This window comes from Notamacropus eugenii, chromosome 2, assembly GCF_028372415.1.
Source record: "Notamacropus eugenii isolate mMacEug1 chromosome 2, mMacEug1.pri_v2, whole genome shotgun sequence".
Taxonomy (NCBI): Eukaryota; Metazoa; Chordata; class Mammalia; order Diprotodontia; family Macropodidae; genus Notamacropus; species Notamacropus eugenii.
In genome coordinates, this window is record NC_092873.1 from 85,390,975 (window position 1) to 85,409,935 (window position 18,961).

Here is an 18,961-nt window from a genome sequence, read left to right on the forward strand (position 1 = left end):
AGTGTTTATGATTCAAACTCTTTGAAGATTATAACAATAGTTATAAGTTACTGATTGCTTCAGTCTTGTCAATACATGATGAATATTTTTGTGTCTTTTAGCATTTCGATTGTGTGTAGGAAATAATCTTGCCACATACCTGATTTATATTGTGATCCATCCTTTTGTGAAGACCCTAAACTTGAGCTAAAGACTAAACAATATGAAATATTTTTCCAGGGCACTGGAATGGGAGTGTAACAAGCCAAAGAATATGAGAGCCCAATTCATGTCATCAGAGACCATTAGAGACTCCTCCAGGATGAAACCCAGTACCGATCACATGAAGAGGTATTCTTTAGTGGTAAGTAAGACTAATCCATCTTCCCTGAGTCTAGAAGTGGTTATTATTGCTAAACATAGATAACTACAAGTACACAGAATTACATGATGATCTTGGCCTTCTAGACTTATTCCACATTTATTCCCTCCAAACCCTCTTCATTCCAGCCTAACTGATTGACTTACTAATGTCCCTGTAAGTAATCATTCCATTTTTTGCCCCCACCATCCCCGTGCCTATAACATATTCACTCTTCAACTCTACCTTTTGGGATCCTTATCTTCCTTCAAAGCTCAGCTAAAGTGTCACTTCCTGGGGGGAGCCTTTTCTGAGATTTCTAGTTGCTAGTGCTTTCTTCTTCCTCAAATTATCTTCCCTTTAACTTATTACATTGAAGCTACTCTGTTCAATGTAAGCTCCTTAAGGTCAGGAACTACTATTCCTAGGTCCTAGCACAGTACCTGGCACATAGTAATCAATCAGTAAGTTAACAAGCACTAATTAAGTGTTTACTATATGCTGTACTGTACTAAGTGAAAGAAATACAAAGAAAAGCAAATGTCCCTTTTCCTCAAGGAATTCATATTCTAAAGAACAGCATGCAAACAACTATGTTCATATAAGATATATACAGCATAGATGAAAGGTAATCATAGAGGAGAAGGCATTAGCAGTTGAGGGAAGCAAAAAAGGCCTCTTGCAGAAAGAGGAATTTGAACTGAGTCTTTAGGGAAGACATGAGGATGGAAAGCATTCCAGGCATATGAGACAGCCAGTGAAAAAGCATGAAATAAGGAGGTAAGAGTATTCTGTGTAAACCAGGCCACTGTCTCTGAATCATGGCATGGTACATGGGAAGGAGCAAAGTGTAAGAGAGATAGGAAATGGTCAAGTGGTAAAGGATTTTAAAAGCCAAACAGAGAATTTTATGTTTGATCCTAGACATAATAGGGAGCTACTGGAGTTTGTTGAGTGGGGATGATAGAAGGAATGTGACATGGTCAGATCTGTGCTTTAGGAAAATAAAGTTGGTAGCTGAGTGGAAGATGAAGTGAACTGTGAAGAGGGTGAACATATAAAATGGTTAATAATTGCTTGCTAGGTTGGCACACAGTAGACAATTAATTATTGTAAAGGTAGGGAGGTATTTCTGAGGGAAAATTTGGATAGAGGAAGATTGAAAGGGAAGAATTCTGAGGGAGGTGGCATTTTAGCTAGGTTCTGAAAAAAATGGCAGAATTTAATAACTGGGGGTAAATAAATGCTAAAGATGTCCCTCCACTTGAAAAAAAAAAAGAATTTATATTCTCCCATTTTATTATGGACAAAATGGAGAGATATGTGCTCAGTGATACTGCTGTAGAATTAGATGAATTTGGAACTGATTAAATGACCAGACCCATTAAATGGTACTGTCATCTTGAAGAGAGCTCCCTAGTGGAGTGCCTCAGCAATCTGTACTTAGTTCTGTGCTGTTTGACCCTGGATCACAGATCTAAAATTAAAATATATCTTAGAAAATATCTAGCCTATTCCCCTTATTTTCCTAATGAGAAAATTTAGGCCCAGAGATGTTGTCCAAAGTCATACAAGTAATAAGTATCAGATGTGGGATTTTTGTCAATATTTTTGATGATGACTTGAACAAAAGTGTAGCTAGCAAACTAATTAAATTTTTAGATGTATCAGTAAGCACCCCAACATACACAGGGAGGGGGGGCCTGTTATCATCACAGATTCTTAGATCTGCATTCATAAAAGGAAAGGTAACTTTTGAACAGTTAACAATCACTTTAATCAAGCACATACAACATTCACCTAGTTCAGGGGAGTCAGCACCCTGAACTTCAAAGAAAATACAGAGAAATCAAAGATCAACAGACATGGCTTCCTCTGCCTGACCATAATCAATACATATATCATAAATCAACAGACAGGTCCAACTGTCTGACCACAGTTACCAGAGAGGGAAGCAGTGACATCTGGGTTGTCAAGGCCAGGGGATGGGGGTGGGGGTGGGGTAGAAGGGTGCTCCTTAATGGCTTCCCAGAGTCCTTCTCTGACCAAACACTTCCAAAAACTGAGCCCCAAAGTAAAATCTCACCCTCAGATATTTATACCTTTTTTTAGAGCCAGAGGGCACCCCAACCCTTGAGAACCAGTGCCTCATTAACAAAAGGTATGGGCCTTCCTACAAATCTTCCCTAACCAAACTCCCCTTAATGGGTAGGCCTATTAATGGATGGGGAAGATCTTTAATCACATTAACAATACAAATAAATATACTGTTTCTAGTTAAAGAAACTCTTGTTTCTGTACTTTACTCCTAGTAAAGACTCTTGGTTGATAAAAGCAAGATTCAATCAGAAGCATTTGGTTATACTAAAACAAAAACAGCAAAAGATCTCACTTTGTTTGCCATCACAATAAATGACATAATTCTGGAATATCTAGATAGCTAAGATGTTGGAATACAGAGAAAGGATTAAAAAAAAATTCTTGACAAATTAGAGTGATAGATCAAATGCAGGCTATAACATTGAATAGGGATAAGTATAAAGTCCCTCACTAAGTATGAAGAAGGTTAGGACTTTACACCCAGCACTGTAGAGGATCCCTAGTTCAAGCCCCTATCTTTCCTGGGGCTGCCAAGAAAGTGTATGGAAAGTTGGAGAAGTGAGATGGAGAAGACACATTTGACAAAGTTTTGCATGCTGTCTGTGTGAACGTGGTAGGAAAATGTGAGCCTAGTACTTTGCACGTAGCAGGCATTTCACAAGAGGTTGTTGAATTGAATTGAACAGATAATAGATATGAAAGTTTGATGGCTTTCAGCAGGTTGAATGAAAGGACTCAAAGAGTAGTGATTAGTGGATCAATATCACCCTGGAAGGAGGTCTCAAGTACACAGTTCCAGGGATCTGTTCCAGACCTTGGGCTGACTTTTATCAGTGATTTGGATAAAAGCATAGATGTCATGTTTTTTAAATTTACAGATAGCACAAATCTAAGAAAGATAGATAGCTGGGATGTCAGTCAAGTTTTCCAAAACTATTTAAACAAGCTAGGATGGGGATGAATATAATGAAATTTTGATAGACCAAGCTCCTCCAGAATTGAACCTTGTCTGCATGCTTGGATCCATTCCACACTAAACATACGCAGTTCTCTCAATCACTTCTTCCACTCTGGCTCTTTGTTCCCCCATCCTATAGCCCCAAAGAGACTCACTTAAAGTTTAGATCTGGTCTCCCCCAAAAGGGGGTGAAATAGAAATATACTCAATGTACGATGTAAATCAAGTCTAGAACAACTAATATTTTCTTGTTCACAAAAGTCAAACCAACTAAAAAGAGATCCTTAACCCATGATCCTCACAAGAATGTGCTAGCAAAGACATAAGCAGCATCACAACTTATAACTATGGTCATACTCTCCTGGTTGAAAACCAACTCAACTCTGCAGAGTCCTCTACTCTTGCATCCTATTTATTCTATTGCTAATCACACCCTGCAAGCCCCAATCCTAAATTATCCTAACTATCCTGATTATCTTAGAAATCCTAATCCTAAATATCATCTACTTCCTTCACTCCTACTGACATCCACTTATGTGTAACCAAACATGGAACCAAAGAAGGCAGAACCAAACCATGCTGACTGAGTCCACTACAAACTGCTTTATCTAGTTTCATTTGGTCGTTCATGGCAGTAAAGCAATATTACTCCTCCTCCTTCCTAATGGATTCACTATTCCACTTTCTTGGATAGCAATTTCAATACTTCTCATCTCTCCTCAAGTCTCCCATAGTACCCTCACTGTTGAAGAGAGAGATGGGAGAGCTGGTTGAAAATGTGAACGAATTCACTTAGACCTTCTTTGTAGCCATTGGGAGCTTTACTGATGCAAAAGCAACAGACCTGAGATTTAGCAAGGAGCTAAACAAAGGCAGTGATACAGGAAAAGGACCAGATTATATAGGATGATTTCAGGGTTTCCTTATGGGGGTTGGAGATCTAGGGTAAATCTTGCAAGATAAAGACGTGGGGTGAGGACTATGAATTACACAAGGTTAGGGAGATAAGGAAATCCCATTCCCCAGGATGAGGGGTGGGGACAAGGAATTTTATGTCCCCGGATAAGGGGAAGTTTTGTGGTAAGCGGAGACTTTAGGGCACCTTCAGGTTGGAAAATAAACCAGGGGCTTCACAACGTCAATCCTTAATAATATATTTAACTCTTAGAGTATTGTTTCTATTTACATCTCTACCGTCTCAGATGGAGACTTTGCCTCATTCTTCATCCCCAAAATTAAAGCTATTCATTGAGAAGTCCTTCAGTCCAATCTCTGACAATGAAGTGACAGTCTTTCTCTTTATCATGCCAATCCCTCCAAATGTACTCTTGATCCCATGGCCTCTCATATTCTCCAGCAGATTACCCCTTTAGCATTCCACTTTCTCTGTTTTCTTCAGTCTCTGCTTATCTGTTTGGCTTCTACTTGCTGCTTGCAAACATGCCCCTGTCTCTCCCATACTTAAAAAAAAAAAATCTCTTTGATCCTACCATCCCCACTAACTTTTATCCTATATTTCTACTCCTCAGCTAAACACTTTGAGAAAACTAACTCTATCAGATGCCTCCACTTCTTGTCCTGCCACTCTTTTCTATACTTGCTGCAGTCTGTCTTCTATCCTCAACATTCAGTTGAAATCACCCTCTCCAAAGTTATCAGTGATCTCTTCATTGATTTTGGCCTTTTTGACCTCTCTTCTGTATTTGAACTATTGATCACCTTCTCCTCTTAGATAATTTTTCCTCTTTAAACCTTTGCACTGCTACTCTCTACCGTTTCTCCTCCTGAATTTTCCTTCTCAGTCTCCTTTTTTGCTTCTGTATCCATATCATATCCACTAATCATGGGTGTCCTCCAAAAGTGTTCAAGGTCCTCTTCTATTTTTATTGCATATGTTTTACTTGTCGATGTCATGAGCTCCTATGGGATGGATAATCAATAATCAACTCTATACTGATGAATCCCCGTTCTATACATCTCACCATGGTCTCTTTCTCCTAAACTACTTCAACAAAGGTGAATTTTTCTAAAACATAGGTCTGATCATGTCTCATACACAGACACAGACACAAACTCAATAGTTCCCTATTACTTCCAAGATCAAATATAAATTACTCTGACCTTTTTTTTTTTTTGAGGTAGTTGGGGTTAAATAACTTGTCCAGAATCTCACAGCTAGTTAAGTATCTGAAGTAGGATTTGAACTCAGCTCCTTCTGATTCCAGGGCTGGTGCCCTATCCACTACACCACCTAGCTGTCCCTTATTTGGCTTTTAAAGGTCTTTACAATCTGGCCTCTTGCTGTGTTTCTAGTGTTTTAACTTAATACTTGCCCCCTCCATACACTCTTCCTCACAAATTATTCTCCACTTCCTATATCCATGCTTTTGCACTGGCTGCTCCCCATGCCTGGAATGCTCTGCCCCCTCACCTCCACCTCTTAGAATCCCTGACTTTTTTCAAATCTCTAAGAGTCCCTTTCCCATTCTTCTAAGGCTTGCTTTCTGAAATTACTTTCCATCTACTCTATAAACTCAAATGAGTTAACATGTGTAAAGCACTTTGCAAACCTTCAAATACCATATAAATTTTGCTGTTGTTCAGTCATTTCAGTCATGTCAGACTCATTGTGACCCCTTTTTGGAGTTTTCTTGACAAAGGTACTGGAGTGGTTTGCTATTTCTTTCTCCAACTTATTTTACAGATAGGGATACTGAGGCAAACAGGGTTAAGTGATTGCTGGTCGAGCAGCTAGTAAATTTCTGAGGCCAGATATGAATTCAGAAAGAGGAGTCTTCCTGACTCCAGAGCTGGTACTCTCTCCACAGTGCCACCTAGCTGCCCCTATGTAAATGTTAGCTATCATTATTATATCCCTATATATCCTGCATGTATCTATGTACATGTGGTGTTCCATATTCAAATGAAAACTCCTTGAAGGTAGGAACTGTTTTTGCCTTTTCTTTCTATCCCCAGTGCATGGTACAGTACCTGCAACACTGTAAGCTCTTAATAAATTCTTGTTAATTAACTAGAGCAGTGATAGTCGTATTGTCCTCCTCACTGAACTGTATCTGGCGTATTGTCATCAGTTCTCAGTACCACATCTTAAGAAAGAGATTCACAAATCTGAATGGTTCATAAGAGGGAGACCACAACAACTGGAGATCATGTAATATGAGGGTCGGTTGAAGTAACAGGGAATGTTTAAGCTGGGGAAAAGAAAAAAAAAACTGTTAATTTGGAAAAGGGGTTAAACTCGTTCCACTTTAAAACAAAACTAGAAGCTATGAATAGAAATTGCAGAGAGAGACAAATTTTGATTAACTTTAAGGAAAAACTTGCTACCATTCAGGATTTCCTAAAAGAGAATAGGCTGTCTTAGAGGTAATGAATTCCTTGTTACTTTAGGCCTTCAAATGAAAGTTAGATGAGCACTTGGCAGGGGAATTTGAAAGAGAATTCCTTTTTCAGGTACAGGATGGAATAGAGGTACCTTCCAAATCTGAGATTCTGTGATGTATAGACAAGGGTATTCCAGGTATGGGGAACAGGGTAAGAAAAAATGGAAAAATGGTAAAGAGTAGTATGGAGGATAGAAAATAGTCCAGTTTAGTTACTGTGGGGAGTACACAAAGTAGTGTTAGGTTAAGGCTAGACATTAAACAGAAATGTATTAAAAAGACAAAAATAAAATAAAATTTGCCTTGAAAAAACATATTTTCAGGTTGGATCCAGTTTGTAAACAAAAATAGCATTTAATTAGACCCTGAAATCCCAGTGGTGGGGATATATCCAAAGAAGGTTAAAGAGAAATAGAAAGGTTCCAGGTATACCAAAACAATTCAAAGCATTTTTTGTAGAGGCAAAAAGCCAAGAGCACAGTAGATGACCATCAGTTGGAAAATGGCTAACCCAACTATAGGACATGAATGTAATGGAATATTACTGCACTATAAGTTTGAGAAAAATGCAGATAAGCTTGACAAGACATACATACTGATGAAAACTGGAGTAAACAGACCAAAGATATGATATGCACAACTACTTTCCCAGTTTAACAGTGGAGTAAACAGAACCAAAAAGATAATGTGAACAACAATGTAGATGTTGTTCAACAGAAACCCTAAAACTGAATGGTGTGTAATTACAATGACTAAGTCACCTCAAAGAAGAGATGAGAAAATGCATCTCCTTCCTCCTTTGTAGAGGCAGTTATTCTATTGATGTGGAACATTTGGACTCTCTCTCCTTTGATAAGTTTTGCTGAACTTTCTTCTCTCTCTCTCTTTCTCTTTCTCTCTCTCTCTCTCTCTCTCTGTCTTTCTCTCTGTCTGTCTGTCTCTGTCTGTCTCTCTCCATCTTTCTGTCTCTCTCTGTCTCTATCTGTCTGTCTCTCTATCTTTCTGTGTCTCTCTGTCTCTCTCTGTCTCTGTCTGTCTCTCTCTCTGTCTCTCTCCATCTTTCTGTCTCTCTCTGTCTCTCTCTATCTCTATCTGTCTCTCTCTCTGACTCTCTGTCTCTCTCCGTCTCTCTGTCTCTCTGTCTTTCTCTGTCTCTCTTCCTGTCTCTCTCTGTCCCTGTCTGTCTCTCTGTCTCTGTCTCTCTTTGTCTCTCTGTCTCTCTGTGTCTGTGTCTCTCTGTGTCTGTCTCTGTCTCTCTCTTGTTCTTTCATACAAGAAATATTTTTGGTGGTGGTTATTGTTTGTCCTTCCTTCTCAGAAGAGGACCATGATTTCATGGAGGTGATGCCATGACTTGCAAGTGAATTGGATTTAGGTGAGGGAGGGCTGCACAAAGTCACCAGCCTCACTTCTTCCTCTGGAGCCATCTGGGTCTAGTGGCAAGATATAGATCAGGATGACTGGAGATGACCCCACTCTTTTGGTAGGAGAGAAGGGAGGGATATATTTGGAAGTGCAATCCATGCACTTTAAATAAAAGAACCCCTTCATGGAAATTGGAGGTTCACAGGTGTTACACACCGCGCATGTATTCAGACTTTTTCCAATGTTGTGCTTTTTCAGTTGTGCTTCCTTTTTTCATCTTTTTTTTCTTTAAAAAATACTGTTTGTTATATGGGATGACTCCGTGGTAGGGAAACTATGACCATTTTTAAAAATTAGAAGGGAAGGAATTAACTCAGAAAAAATATCTTTGCAAAAATTTTATCTGATAAAAATCTCATTCCAAAAGATACAAAGAGTTGATTCAAATTTACAAGAAAAAGAGTCATTCCCCAATTGATAAATCATCCAAAGATATGAATAAATAGTTCTCAAAGAAAAGTATCTAAACAATGTATCAGCAGTCATGAGAAAACATGTTCCACTGATCCAACCATTCTGGAGAGCAATTTGGAACTATGCCCAAAGAGCTACAAAAATATGCATACCCTTTGACCCAGGAATATTGCTTCTAGGACTGTGTCCCCAAGAGATCATAAAAATGGGAAAGGGTCCCACATGTACAAAAATATTTATAGCAGCCCTCTTTGTGGTGGCCAAAAACTGGAAATCAAGGGGATGCCCATCAATTGAAGAATGGCTGAATAAATTATGGTACATGAATGTAATAGAATACCCTTGTGCTATAAGAAATGATGAACAGGAAGACTTCAGAGAGGCCTGGAAAGACTTATGTGATCTGATGCTGAGTGAAAGAAGCAGAACCAGGAGAACTTTGTGCAAAACAATGACCACAGTGTGCAAGAGTTTTTCTGGTAGACCTGGAACTTCATTGCAATGCAGGGACTTAAAAAAATTCCCAATGGCCTTTTAAGGCAAAATGCCTTCCACATTCAGAGAAAGAACTATGGAATTCAATCACAGAATGTAGCAGATCATTTTTTTGGTGTGTATTACATTTTGGCTTGTATGATTTCTCCCATTCATTTTAATTCTTCTATACAGCATGACTATAGTGAAAATGTATTTAATAGGAATGTATGTGTAGAACCTATATAAAAATTGTATGCCATCAAAGGGGAGGGAGAGGGAAGGAGGAGGGAGTGGGGGGGAAATCTAAGTTATATGGTAGTGATTGTAGAACACTGAAAATAAATAAAATTAATTTACAAAAAAAGAAAACATGCGCCAAATCACTAATAATTCAAAAAATGCAAATTGACATAATCCCCAAATTTCACCTCACATCTGTGAGATGGGCAAAGATGACTAAAAAATATAAATGACAAATGTAGGGGCTATGGGAAAACAGGAATATGAATGCACTGTTGAGGGAAATGTGAATGGGTACACCCTTGTTGGGAAACAATTTAGCGCTATGCCCTCCAAATCATTGAGCTGTGTGTAATGTTTTACCCAGCAATACCACCACTAGGCCTGTACTCCCAAAGGCATCAAAGAAAGAAGGAAAGTACAAAACTATTTATAACACTAACTTTTGTGGTGGCAAAGAGCCAGAAACTAAAGGGGTATCCACGATTTGGGAAATGACTGAACAAATGGTGGTATGTGGATGTAATGGAATAGTATATAAGAGATGATAAAAGGAACAGCTTCAGAGAAACCTGAGAACACTTGTGTGAATTAATGCAGTGTGAAATGAGCAGAACCCGAAGAATAACTGCAACATTGTATAAAGACAACTCTGAAAGACATAAGAACTCTGATTGACACATGACCATCTATGATTCCAGAGGATTTATGAAGAAGCATGTTACCCCCCTCCCTCTTCTGACACAGAAGTGATATACTCAGAATGTGGAATAAAACGTAAAATTTTTAACATGGCCAGTGTTAGAATTTGATTTGATTTTCCATGCATATTTATTTATTTTGTTTTCTTTTTCTTTTTTTTTTTAAATTTATTTATTTAATATTCATTTTAACAAATGCATATTTAGTTCAAGGGGTTTTTTTCCTTTTCTTTCAATGGGGAAAGGTAGAAGGGAGAGAAAATGTTTTTAGTTCATTGAAAATAATTTAATAAAAAAAGAACCAAAGAAAGAAAGAAAGCTATATAGGCAAGCCTTTGACTGGAACACCACCTGCAGGATTCTGAGAGCCAATGGATATCCAAGATAGGATTTTTCTGTTATTGGATACAAAATAATGTCAATAAAAGCCATTATTTCTAAAGAAGGAAATGAGGGAGGTTATAAATAAATAACATCAATAAAAATTTAAAAAAATATATTAAAATAGCATTTAGATTCCTACTCTCAGGGAAACCCCAGTCTGATGGGGGAATGAGAGGTATACCCAGGAAACAATGACCAATATATCACACTTTTCTTTACTAAGAAAAAACTTAGAGTCATAGGGCTAGAAAAGAACCATTAGAAATCACCTAGTCTAACTACTTCATTTTGAAGATAAGGAAACAGAGGTCTGAAAGAGGGAAGTAAATTGCCCAATTGATTCAATGGATTGAGTAAATTGAGGATAGGCCAAAAAGAGAGAGCAATATAGAGCTGAGAAGTCCACTCTAGGCAAAATTTGATAATTGTGCCCTGTGTTACTTTTTACAAGAGACTGTCTTCATTATAATAATTGCACCATAAATACATATGTATTTTGGAACTCTCTGGCATTAAAAAAAAATTGTACTTAAAAAAAAAGCTTTAAAAACTGTCTCTTCTTTAGGATCCCTCATTTTGCTGTGCCAAAGATAGTTGTGTACCCCTAGTCCCAAAGATATGCACGGGCTTGAGAGTCTTTAAACATGGCATAATGTTCTATCTGCTACAGGCCTTTTTGGGTTACAGGAAATGGTCAGTGGATCCCTCCAGATGTGATAGCCCTGAGAGATAATGAAGTGCTGAAGGAACTCCCCCGACACACACCAGAGAGGCCACTATCCTCTTATCTCCAGGGGACAGAACAGTCGTGGCTTTATTATTGCTTGCCTTCTCATCCCCATCAGGGGACCTCTCATCCAGGCCCCTGGAACCACAGTCTGTTATCTTGTCCCTATTTCCTTCTTAGGACTCCCATCTCCCTGTGAAAGCATTCTTGTGTAGACACTTCCCATGGCTTGCATACTCCTCCACTTCGTGTTTCTCCTCCTTCCATTTATCCCTCAGATCTCATCAGGTAAGTAGCAGCAGGTGGAGTTAGGGACCAGAAAATGTCTTCAGGACTGGGGATTTTACACTTTCCTCTAGATGAGGGGTGGGGAAGAAAGGTGGCCTGATGTCAGTGTGGAGGTGTGTCCCCAGTCTTCGCTGCCCCAGCAATGAAAGAGAATTGCCCATTATCTCTTAACACACCCCCCCCCCCCCCCCCCCGGCCCCAACTAATGGTGAAATCTGGCCAAGGAGGCTGTGGAAATAAACAGCACATAATCATTAAGATCCAGAGATGGAAGGAGGGACTGCCTAGAGGCAGAGCTGGGGAAAGAAAAAGAAAGCAGCAACTTCAGTATCTCTCTGTGGTAGTGGTGGTGAAGTATGATAGGCACCTTCATCCACCACCCCAAGGGTAAGTTTCTCTCCCTTTGTTTCAGTTTCCTTTGATTCACTTGTCCAGTGTTTTCTTTTGGTAACTTCATTCTTGGAAAAAATCTTGAAAGACAAAATCTGAACTGAGTTTGGTCCATTTCCCTATTGTTTTCCAGTCACTTTGCATGATTCCATTCTTGGGGAAGGAAGAAAGGGAAATCCATTTCTCCCTTTCCGGCTAGAGCTTGGGTCTGTTTCCCATTATGTCTTCATTCCTATAAAAGGAAGAAGCTTTCCTTCCATTCTCCTCCCCAACTCCATCCTACAGCTTGAGAAAGAGTATTCTCCCACAGGTAATATTAATAATAGTAATAAGCTAATATTTTTATAGTGCTTACAATGTGCCAGGCACTGTGCTAAGTTTATTATTTCAATTACCTTACAACAACCCTGGGAGGCAGATACAATTATTATCACCATTTTATAGATGAGGAAACTGAGGCAAACAGGTTAAATGATTTGTCCAGGGACACACAACTAGTTAGTATCTAGATTTGAACTTAGGTCTTCCTGAGTCCAGACTTGGTGCTCTATCCATTGTGCCACCTAGCACAACCAAGAATATGGCAATGTCTAATAAGGAGAAAGGAAGAAAGAGGTCAGTCTGGTGGGGGTAGGGTGGGGTCTGTTCCCTCTTCTTGGACTAACTTCCTATCAATCACCCTCCTTCTACACAGGTGATATCCAGTCCACATATGTGGCCCTCAGGGAAACTGTGGAACTCCCATGTCCTGAACCACCTACCTTATATGGAGATGAGATGCTATCATGGTTCCGAAGCCCTGTGTCTGGATTCCCTACCACCACAGTGATCCGTGTCCCCATGACCAACAAGGCTCCAGAGACAAGGAAGATCTTGAGGGAAATCAGGCTAAGCCTACTGGGGAATAATTCCCTGTGGCTAGAAAGGGCTAAGGAGGAGGATGCAGGACGATACTGGTGCTCTGTACTTGGCACTTATTTCAGCTACCAGAACTGGAGGGTGTATGACCTCTCTGTGATCAGAGGTAAAAGGGGGTTTATGGAACTTCTTTGGGACAGGGAGAAGAGAGAGGATACGTGGGTCCAAGGGAGTCTCATGGGGAGACCTTTGGGGAGAGGACAGAGGGAGAATATGTGATCATGAAACCCCATGCCAGGTTCTTCAGTCATCACAATGATCCATTTCCTGGAGAACACTGAGCTCTGAATATGATGAAGGAAGTTAGGCAAAAGCTGCTGGCTGCCCTAGTTGTTCACTGTGGCTGCAGGGGTTTGATGAACTTAGGCAATAATATAGTGGATTGCCCCCCCCCTTTTTTTCCCCACAGGTTCCCAGCTATCGGCAAAAACTACTGATGGTTCTCTCTGCTCAATCCTGGTGTGTTCAGTGGTCTCAGCAGTTTTCCTGGACTCTATTGTTTGGCTGGAAGGGAAGGGGAAAGTGAAGGGTAGGACGGAGACTTTCATGGGAAAGAATGCTTCCCTTCTCATGGTATGTCCTATGGAGGGAACATCAGAGTCCCGTATCCGAAAGGCCAGGAGCATTCGTTGCCTTTTCCCCCAGAACAAGGGCATCAGTTTCAACTTGACAGGTGAATTTGGGAAAGGGAATAATAATAAAAAAAAGTTCACATGGTATAATTATTTAAATTTGAGGGGAAAAAACACACTTTCTTTTCATTAACCTTGTATAGTAGATAGTGCAATAGAACTGTTTTATTTCTATTATTATTATAAAATAACCCCTGGGAAAGTCATTTAACTCTCAGAGCTTATTTCCTCATCAGTAAAACACAGATAGTAATATCTATACTTCTTACTTTCCAAGGTTATTGTGAGTCATATGGAAATATATATAAATAAATGTAAAAATATAAATGTGAGTTGTTATTATAAGAATAACACTTGGAGAGGAGAGGACAAGGAAACCCAAGTACTTTTGGTGTAATGGTCTGCAATCCAAAATTATCAAATACTTTTTGGTAAAGGAGTAGAAAGAGGAGAAAATAACACACACACACACACACACACACACACACACAATTTCTGATGGAATTGCTGTTAAAGAAAGGACATGTGTACACTGACACTAGAAATGGCTTACTGCTGGAAAGGGGAAGAGGAAGAGAGAAAAAAAATAATCCCAGTGGAATAGTGCATTAGACAGAAAAGAGTGATGTTATAATGCTGTTTGATGTGGCACAATCCATTTCCAGGGATTGGGGAAAAATCATGGAAAGGAAAAAGAAACCATCCACATATTTCAGGAGGAAAGGACCATTACAGAAAGTTGTTGATGAATAGTAAGAGGTGGGGGAAAGGCAAAATTCATTTTCATGGACTATTCCATTACTAGAAGAATCATCCCCTATTATTAAGAAGTTGGGAAATAAGGTAGTTCTTTAATACGGTTTTTCTCTTTGAGGTTGAGGTAGACAGTAAAATGTACGGCAACAGATTGCTCTGGTTACATTAAACAATTGTACAGAAAGTAGAAGCCTTCTGTTGTGAGAGAAAAAATAATATAGTAGAAAGAACATGTTGAGGAATCCTAACTAGTGTGTGACCTCAGGTGAGTCACTTTATCTTTCTGATCTCTTCTGTAAAATGACAGGGTTGGAGTAAAAGATAAGATCTCTTCCAGTATAAGAATTCTATTAATCTATACTAGTAGAGGAGCCATTCATTACCTGAAGTCATCCATTTTTATAGGGAATGTAATTTGGAATGAAGATGTGGGCTTTTCTACCGACTTCCCTACACATACCCCCAAACCTTCATCCTCCTCCTGAGTCATATATCTCATCTCACCTCAATCATTTATTAACAATATGATCCTGGGTAAGTTGCTTAACCCCTTTCAGCCTCAGTTTCTCCATCAATAAAATAGGGATAGCAATAGCACCTACATCACAAAGTTGCTATAAAGGTCAAATGAGATCATTATGTAAAGTATTTTGTAAACCTTAAGGATTGAAATAAAATGATTATCATTCTCCTTCTAGCTGCAGCCTCCCCAGACGCCCTTCCTGCCCACTGTGTGGTCTCCCCAACATGGGATATCCAAAAGATCCTGCTGCTATTTTGTGTTCTGGGACAAGGGGTCACTATCTTGGCCCTAGGAATAGTTCTTTGGAGACGTCGGAACAATGGGGCTCTATACAGAGGTTTGTGTATCTTCTACAACACACACACACATACACACACACATGACCTGAGAGAGGAGATGTTAGCAGACAAGGAAAAAGAAGGGAAAAAGGCATTTGGGCAGAGCTACAGAAAAGGCTCCTGAACCCAGATGTCTCCATTCCTTAGCCTCTAAACTTCCCATGATTTATGATGGTAAGAGAGAATGGTAAGTAAGAAGAGAACAGGAGTGCAGTTCTGGATATATGTGTATGTATGTCTGTGTGTGTGTTTGTGTGTGTGTGTATGTGTGTGTGATCTTTCTGTCACTTCTTTATACTCCTCCACAGATGACTCCACTTCTCATTTCAAACCAGAAACTCAAGTTTATGAAAACATCCACTTGGCCATCCCCAGGTAAGGAACTAGAAGGCCAGGTGCCTGAGTCCCTAATATGGTGTGAGAGAGGGAGTGTGTGAGAGAGGGAGGCAAAAAACTTAGGTATTTGAAGAGATGGGGTGTATGTCTGTTTCTCTATTTTCTTACCCATCTTCTCCTTCCACTATCTCTCAGTCCACCTGCCCCCAGGACCATGTGATCTTGATGATGTCATCTGCAAGGAGAAGGGATCCAGAGGTCTCCTTGGAAACTCAGGATGAAAAGAAGCTCCTGTTAACTCATCAAAAACATGGGGGATTGGGAGACTGTACCACTACAGTTCCTCTTGTGTCCTATTGAGGGGAGGGAAGATAGGGGAAAGGATGTTTCACAAATGAAATTATGTTGTCACCTATCTCCTTGTGTATACCCAAGCCAGTTTCAACATGTTGGGGAATGCTGTGGCCAACGGTGTGGGGGTGAGGGTGATACTGCAGAAGTAAGGAGGTAATATTAAAGGCAGAGAGAAGGGAGATTAAGGAACAGAAAAAAGAATAAGACTGAGGGAAGGAGGGGAGGCCAGAGAGGGAAAGACTGAGAGGACAAACAGAAGGACTGAATGATAGTGAGAGAGGGAAACTAGCACACAGATTAAAAAGAACAACTTAAAGATAGACATCTCCCATTGCCTCATTCTCCTAAAAGTAAGTCATGAAAGAAATCAAAAGATCAGGTGCCTGCTAATCTCCTGGCATTACATAGCTAGAGAGAACTGTCATTTTACTAGAGCGATGAGGGAATTCAGGCCACATTCTGCTTCAGGGAGCAGAATCCCATGAATCTTATCCATAAATTCACCCAGGACATACAACATACACATACATACATACATATATACATATGCATACCTACACACACTATTCCCCTTATTTTCCCAAAGACAGAAATGTCCAAAGCACTGTTTCCAGAACTGGTATTATCCACTCCCTCTCCACTGTCCATGAATCCCCTATGTATGTCCTCTCCCTTCTTGCCCCCACATCTCCTGAAAGTGACCATCCTGGAGGTATTGTGGGCATAAGGATGGGATGTTATGGTGACTGTCTTAAACATCCAGATTGAAATGAATATTTTATACCTTTCTCCTTAGGATTTTAAGGGTAGTTGGTCACTTCCCAGCGTCTAGGTTAACCCAGGCCCCTGAGCCATTATCTCCACCCTGTTGGCTCTCTGTTCACACACAACTCTCTCTCATTTCTGTTTTTTCTCCTCTTCCTTCTGCAACAGAGAAACTTGGACTGGGGGTTTAGGGTAGGATGAGGAAAGTATAACACCCACCTTCTCTAGCCCTTGAGGACCTCTAGAAAAGAAGGGATGTGCAGAAAGTGAAACTCCACTTATGTCATGATCTTGTGCCTTAGAAAAGTCATCTTGTTGCCCTAACTTAAACCCTGCCCTGGGAGAGGAGGGAAGGAAGATACTCAGTGACTGGATCTTGGTTCCACCTGTTGGGTCCACAGCCTAGAGCAGGGGTTCTCAACTTTTTTTAGGTCCCTGTACCTCTTGGCTTTCAATAAACCTACTGATACCCCTTTTTAAATGTAAAACTCTAAAAATAAATTCTAGAGTTTACCATGCATTTATACAGAAGAAATAAAGTAGATCAATTTCAATTATAATATTGTTACCTACCGATATTCCCCATACTCTTTGACAAGCTTCTCCTACTTCCTGGGGTTACACATACCTCAGGTTGGGAACCCAGGCTTAGAGTCTCTCGGTTTATCACCCTTCTCCCTGTCCCCCAGCCTCCAAGTTACCAAATCCCACAGGCAAATACTAGGGGAATGGGGGGAATTAGGGAGAAGGTCTCTTTGACTCAAAATCTTTGAAACTAGAAAAGGGAAAGGAATTATATTGTAATATTCCCCCTTCCCTAATATAGTCTCAATCCCATTCTTGCTCCCCTAGAGAAACCCACCTCCCACTACTGAGATCTGCCAGCTGCTCCAGGCCCAGAAATCATTTACCTTTCTGCAAGCTTCCTTGGTATTTATGGTCTTCATTTTCATCCTGCACCCCCTCCCCTTCTTTCTCCTGCCCAGGTTGTTCTGTCACAACTCCCACCCTTCCCTTTGGCCCTCTTTATACATTGACCAAATGGATTGAGAAGGCGATTGAAGTATTTTTAGGAGTATTTTTAGAAATGGGAATAGTACAGACTTATTTCTAAGTTTTCAAGGGGGCACATGTGGGAATATCAAGGATTTTAGTTAGTGCCTTAGGATAGGAGGTCCACAAAGTTAGATAGACTGGAGGAGGAGTGCTACTGCCTCCTGAAATAGGGTCAGTGAAGCTCAGATTGAGGAGGCTGCAGTTTACCAAGGTTCTGGTCCTTGGTAGCATCAGCCATACATACAGCCCTGGGGCCAGAAGCTTCCCTCCCAATAAATAGTATGTAGCCTGGGAAAGTAGCCCCACATCTCCATCTCTGGAAACAGAAAGGGAGTGTGGGTCAAAACTAAAAGACAAAAAGGTGGAATGAGGGCAGAGGGAGACCCAGGGGGTGGGGCTGGGAAAGTTCAGCTGCCTATGAAGACTTCTGCAAAACCTGAGTAAAGCTGCAAGTGTAACAGTGGAGCCATTGGGCAGGTGGGATAAAAAGTCCACTTGGGAGAGCAGGTCTCAGACAACACAGGACAGTCAGAGGGGATGGGGGTGGGAGAGACAGCACAACAAAGATGTAGAAAGAAAGAGACAGACACTGAGGGGAAAGAAACAGAAACAGAAGGTGTACTATAGAGAGAGATGAAAAGATCAAAGGATTTAACAAAGTTAGGACCTTAGAGATCATTTAATCCAAGCTCCGCATTTTAAGTAGAACAAAATCCAAAGACCAAAAAAAAAAAAATTGAAGAAAAGATAAAGTACCACAAATCAAAAACAACTGATCCAGTGATGCCAAAAAGAGTTCAGTGAAAAACCCATAAAATATTGAACTTCCTTGAAAGCCACAATTCACCATCATCCATAAAAAAAGTCTGGTACTATACATCAAGCAATCATGAATGAAACTTCAGGGCAAAGTGAAAATTCAAGAATCTACCACTCACCTCCTGAAAGAAACCTTAAACTGAAAATTCCAATGAATATCATAGCCAAAACCAAAAACTTTGAAGTCAAAGAAAAAAATGCAGTCATTCTAAAAGATTTCAAGTAAATGAAAAGTCACAGTCAAGATCAAGCAAAATTTGGCAGCTACCACCAAAAGGAAAGGAAATTGGATATAAGAAATTGGAAAAGAAGCGAGGGAAATGCAGAGATCAGAATAAGAAATCCATGAGTCTGATGTGTGTGTTTGTCCTTCGTTTCTGAAGACCATGCCATCAGAGAAACGATGACATGACTTGCACTTGACTTTGTTTTGAGTGAGGGTGGGCTGTGCAGGTCACCAGCCTCACTTCTCCTCCAGAGCTATCTGAATCCAATGACCAGATATTTATCAGGATGACTGGAGATGACCCAAGATGAGGGAGTTGGGGTTGTGACTTGCCCAAGGTCACTCAGCTAGTGAGTGTCAAATGTCTGAGGTGACATTTGAACTCAGGTC

General features: G+C 40.1%; 1 protein-coding gene across 4 annotated transcripts; it reads left to right on the forward strand.

Annotated features, from left to right (window-relative positions):
• The first annotated feature begins 219 nt into the window (after positions 1–219).
• On the forward strand, positions 220–16,990 carry LY6G6F (lymphocyte antigen 6 family member G6F). 4 transcript variants are annotated; one of them, XM_072637511.1, is made up of 7 exons: positions 220–343; positions 11,351–11,458; positions 12,543–12,872; positions 13,176–13,439; positions 14,853–15,014; positions 15,324–15,390; positions 15,547–16,990. In XM_072637511.1, the coding sequence occupies exons 2-7, from the start codon at positions 11,395–11,397 to the stop codon at positions 15,569–15,571; spliced, it is 912 nt and encodes a 303-aa protein (XP_072493612.1). In that variant the 5' UTR covers positions 220–343; positions 11,351–11,394; the 3' UTR covers positions 15,572–16,990. The 4 variants fall into 4 exon arrangements, with proteins under 4 accessions (XP_072493612.1, XP_072493613.1, XP_072493611.1 ...); XM_072637510.1 differs by lacking the exons at positions 220–343; positions 11,351–11,458 and adding exons at positions 11,724–11,845; positions 11,982–12,158 and having other exon boundaries at positions 15,547–16,013; XM_072637512.1 differs by lacking the exon at positions 220–343 and having other exon boundaries at positions 11,317–11,458; positions 15,547–16,013.
• The last annotated feature ends 1,971 nt before the right edge of the window (positions 16,991–18,961 follow it).